Source organism: Odontomachus brunneus, unplaced genomic scaffold, assembly GCF_010583005.1.
Source record: "Odontomachus brunneus isolate Ranch 3 - 2012 unplaced genomic scaffold, Obru_v1 Obru_scaffold_200, whole genome shotgun sequence".
In the NCBI taxonomy this organism is placed as follows: domain Eukaryota; kingdom Metazoa; phylum Arthropoda; class Insecta; order Hymenoptera; family Formicidae; genus Odontomachus; species Odontomachus brunneus.
The window spans coordinates 435193-440486 of NW_022639650.1; the positions used below are offsets into that span (position 1 = coordinate 435193).

Here is a 5294-nt window from a genome sequence, read left to right on the forward strand (position 1 = left end):
TATATATATATATATATATATATATATATATATATATATATATATACAGGGTATCCCGCACCAACCGCCCACTATTGACCAATATATCCATACGATCTTGGCGAATAACCATAGATGATTTTAAAATTTAAAATCAAATCATCTTTTTCCCCCTCAGAACCTTATAAATTTTGTCTGAAGCATTTTTATCTGAGATCGAGATTAGTTTTTAAGATATTCAGCTAGCCTGTTTAAAATGCAATATATGTTTACCCTGTATATTATGTATGTATATATGTATATATATTTTTTATTTATTTTTTACTTATTTATTCATGCAATTACTTAGCGCGGAAATATGGCAGAATTGAGACGCAAAACTCACCTGAAGGGATCCTTTGGGGCAATATTCTGTCAGTAGGCAGCAATGTGGCGGCTCCAGGCAAGCACCGTAAAATCGTACTAAATGATCGTGCTGAAGGTCCTTCATCTGCGAAAGTCATCAACATCACCGCTCACATGATTTATAAGATGTTACATGCAACACCGGTCGTTAGGGAACAAACTACGCGGACAGACGCGATCTGTCTCTGTTGTCGTGAGAGATATCGTCGCGAAGCGCGTCTTTCTTCCTTTTCAACAAGTTTAACTCGCATCGGTGAGTTAAGCGCGAGTGAACTTCGAAAATTGACGTACGATTCAATGAGATGAAAATGAAACGCGTCGTTTGTCAAGTCAGCCACTCACCCGCTTTAATTCCAGCAACAGAGGTCTCGAGATCTCCACCTTGTTCCGCGGTATCTCTTTTATCGCCACTTTCGAGTTCTGAAACGAATCGCTTACAGCTTATCGTCCGTATTTTTGGATCGCGTCGGGTAATACACGTCGCGCGGGTAAATCACTCGGAAAATGATCTATCGCGTTCGCGATACATGTGCACAAGTGTGTCGTATTGTGGCTTCGTCTCGCTTAAGTTCGAAATTTAGCCCCCGCTCTGCCAAACGTAATTGATAACGCGACGCACGTGCGTCGAGATTGAAACAGTCGTACAAAAATAATAAAGTAGAAAAAAACGTAGTCTGACCTTGTATAATCCCGTCGGTACATAGACGTTCCTGTCAACACCATCCGGCATGCTCATGTTATCCTCCGAATATATAGTCTGCAACAGAAACAACTCAGATAGAAAATTCAAAACAGAGAATTCCACAAGAATTCAGTCGTATGTCACCAATCCTGAGTTCATTTTCAGACGCAAAAAGAATTCTATTCACTGAACTGAACTCTGAAGAATTCTTTTTGCATCTGAAAATGAACTTAGAATTGGTGACATACAACTGAATTCTTTTTTAATTCTTTTTGAATTCTTTGTGCTATCTGAGAATCCTTTTTTAAATAATCGTTCACTTAGCAAACGCGTCGGGAGAGTTAGCGCAGTGTTACGCAAAAACCTTTAGAAAAATATTTTAGAAAGCAATCTTCTGACCAGTTTGACCTATGTTTGATCAAATTTCTTTGTTTAATCAAATATCTTAAGGAGAAATAGGACACTTTAATAATGAAATCTTTAACTAAAGGCACAGAGACTCCCATTGTTTGATCGTACCGCTGAAACTTTGTTCGTGAGAAACTCTTCAATTGCAGTCACTTACAACTCGGAAATTATCGATCAACATTTTAATTAAACGAAGTCTGACTACAATTTAGTTAAAGATTTTGTCGCTCAATTTCAGAGATAAGACCAAATACAATAGATACAAAGTAGAAGCTACCAATGAAATTTAGACAAATCTCTCAAACAGAGCTGAAATAAATATTTTAGAAAATCAAACATGAAAGTTCATTCCATAATAAACAATTTATCCCATTATTTTTATGTCCTAATTACGTAAAGTAACCGTTTATGTAGACAGAATAACTTATAATGAAATCAATATTAATTAAAAAAAAAAACCAGATTTGCTGTTTATTCGTATTTAAAAAGTCTTAACTCATATTAGACATATTATTTAAAGTGAAAAGATCCTCTGACCAGCTGTTAAAGGGATTCTGGAGTCGATAACGAACTCGAACAATGTCGATAATGCAGAGACGATCGTCACTAACATAATTCTTTTCTATCCTTTTCGTATTTTTTGTATATACAAAACTTATATGAATGTGTTGCTTTGGTTTATCATATTCAACGGAAAACCTAACCGTATATATGTAGAAATCTTTTTGCAAAACTGTTTCGATATTCTTAAGCTTCCAAAGGCAAATGCGAAGGCAGCGCGATGTTCTTCAAAATTTTTCTGTTTGGAACATCCACACTTTCGGTATGTACAGCTGCGGACTTTTGGATTAAGCAAATATTACGCTAACTGATAGCTTGAGACTTTACATTAAAAATTTTTTGTTCATTTTCGTCACATATCGAGCAATGCTTCTATTTATTTTCGCACGTACTTTCATTGTATAAAAGCATTTGTAATTCTGTGTAACCAACACAACGTAAACTTTGTAGAAAAATGTTCTGTCGGTAAAGTTTTCAGCTTCAGCATCCCCTTAAGTCCTTGAAATAATCAGAGTCGAAATAAAAAACTGACTAACAAACTGCCTTGTACCATCTAACGGTGTCGTATAAAGCGTCATTAAACGCGTGGTTTGAGTCTTGGCTAAATAGGATTTGAATTCCTGGAGTCTATCATAATTATTTACCTTTTGTATAAACTTGTGAAAAGTGAAAATCTTGAAACGCTTTCAAGTTAGAAAATACTTTACTTTTTACGAGTTTACGTTACAAAGTTAGACCCGTTACATTTAGACCCTCTATTTGCGGCTTTCATAGTTCCAAACTCTCCGCTACGAGTCGCCACTATCTTCAATGAGGAGTCGTAGCACGCCTCAATAGGATCAGACATACTTTTTATTTTGCAGTAGCACGAGTTTCCCTTTCTCTCTCTTTTCATAAGTATTATTAATAACTTGTTACATTAGTGCGGAAACAGATAAAAAACTAGTTAATTATTTTTAATATTTTGAAAATATGACTGTTTACATTCTGAAGTGTCGTTGGGAAAAATGCTCGAATAAAAATTCGACAGTTGCTTTTGTTTTCTTATCTATCGTGATCTGTCGCAACAAATGCTCTAAATCCGATGGATTATACTTCGAAATTCCAGACGATCGAGTCTGGAATTTTTGCGGCACGATATAATGTGACATCGCGCGAAAGGTCTTACGCAACGGCTGCAGAGAGAAATGGGATATTTCTTATCTATTTACCAGTTGGCTACCGCGAAACTTATGCGCGATCAGCGAGTACATGGAGCCCCTTGTTTTCACGTTCGACAATACCATCACGTCGTCCCAATGCACTTTCCACGTCATAGAGGCAATTTCCGCTTCCAATCTGAAGCGCCTGCGAAAGCAAACGGCGTGCATTATCATCCTTTAGAACTGTCGCGAAAACGGTAGAGCGTCGCGAAATTTGCGCAATATTTCCCAGCCGCGTGATAAACCACGCGCTTAAGCGTACGTACTGCGAATTAATTCCAAACGTCGGCATTATCTCTGCCTCTCGACAAAGGATATCGCGTTCTCTCTCTCTCATTTTTTTTCTCCCGCTGATTAACGAGATATTTTTATCAATGGCAATTATCATGTCGCATATACGTCGAGGAAATATTTTCGTGACGCACCTAGCTTTATCCATAAAGATGCAATTAATCAGGTCAATATATTTATATACTACGCGACAGTCCCGTGCGGCACGTCCCAGCGATATCTACGAAGACACAAATCTGTAGGAGAGAAATACTTACACGAAGCGCGCGCAAATTTGCAGGTCGCGCTAGTTTATCTGTGTGTGTACCTGTCTGTCTGTCTGTCCGTGTTATACGTGCGTAGAACGACACGAGAGATAATTACGTGCCGGCGTATCTCATAACTACATGCCTATCTGTCCCCTGCGAAATGTTGCTTCGCGTATAAAGGTCCTCCGTGTCGCTGTGGGGATTCGGAAATTCTCTAACTAAATTCAACGAATATATATATACTCGTATACAGGTGTGCTCGTCGAAAGTTGCCGGCAACCGTGCGCGCAGAATTGCGAATATATAGCAAGGCGAAACGAGAAAAGCGCGATCGTCCCTCACAGTTATCAGGAATCGACGCGGATGTATGACTTTCAACGAAACGTTCGATGCAGCATGTGTATTGTGGAAACATATATCTTACGCATATTTTCTGCGAAAAGAGAATAAAAGCGGATCGTTAAAGCGCGTACACTCGGCGTCATGAATGTCCGAACTAAACCGAGAGCTAGTAGGTATTTTCAAGCAGATGCATCCGTTTCTACACACATCCATCACGATTGTTGGTTATTCAAATCGGAAGTGATGTTCCAAAGTAGCCGTGATAGTTTGGCAGTTTGAGATTCGCTTTGTGTAAGTTAATGTTCTTCGACTGCGTTACGCATAATCAGGGGGGAGGGAAAGCGATATGCTCATTCTAAAATTTCTTTTATCGATAAAAGTGTCTCCAAAGGTGACTTATAAAAAATTATAAAAATTATTTCATGACGACGAGAGCACGCACAACAGCGTCGAGCGTCAGATGACATCGAAATCCGAACTCTCATCCTCGCCGATATTCGTAAAGCCCGTGTCACACTACGGATTGGAGATGGTGGATTGCGGATTGAAGATCGAAACTTGACCAATTGGAAGCAATTGAAAGCAGGCCAAGACGGAAGTTTGTTGATTCGTTGAAATCTAATCTTCAATCCGCAGTGTGACACGGGCGTTTACGCCGCGTCAGTCCTGATAATTATCTAATAGCAATACCACGCGAGGATTTTTATCGGCAGTTTCCTGTTTGTTCTTCGTGCCGAAATTCTCCCTCGAGTACTCAACTCCGAGTTTCTATAGCGAATTATCGATACAAGCGTGGGCAGCTCTGCTTGACAAACGCAACCGTCGTGACTGGCGGTATGTTGTATTTACGCGCGATAATTTCATCCGCGCGTTCCACGTATGCCGAAGGCGCGGTGTTTGACTTGCTAAACTGGAGTACGCTCTTCTCTGTGACATACAATTTCCCTCGTAACGACCGCGAGGTAACTCGGCCGCGCGCTGCCACTCGAGGTCGCGAGTCGCAAATCACGAAACGTACATGCACACGAGAAGAAACAACTCCGTTAGTGAGACGGAATTCTCTGTTATCTGGGAATCAGATGAGAAACTCGGTTGGAAACAGATTCTTGTAGGAGGTTTCTACTAAGCTCTCTCTCTCTCTCTCTCTCTCTCTCTCTCTCTCTCTCTCTCTCTCTC

The 5294-nt window shown here is 39.7% G+C and overlaps 1 protein-coding gene across 6 annotated transcripts in view; it reads right to left on the reverse strand.

Moving 5' to 3' along the window:
* Positions 1-5294, reverse strand: part of LOC116852035 (atrial natriuretic peptide receptor 1-like) — a 115369-nt gene that overhangs the window by 47866 nt on the left and 62209 nt on the right. For all 6 annotated transcript variants that reach the window (XM_032831994.1, XM_032831995.1, XM_032831997.1 and 3 more), the window contains 4 exons: positions 3247-3382; positions 1064-1141; positions 727-804; positions 365-469 (listed from right to left, as the gene is read on the reverse strand). In XM_032831994.1, the coding sequence (XP_032687885.1) occupies positions 365-469; positions 727-804; positions 1064-1141; positions 3247-3382 (397 nt within the window). The remainder of the gene's footprint in view (positions 1-364; positions 470-726; positions 805-1063; positions 1142-3246; positions 3383-5294) is intronic.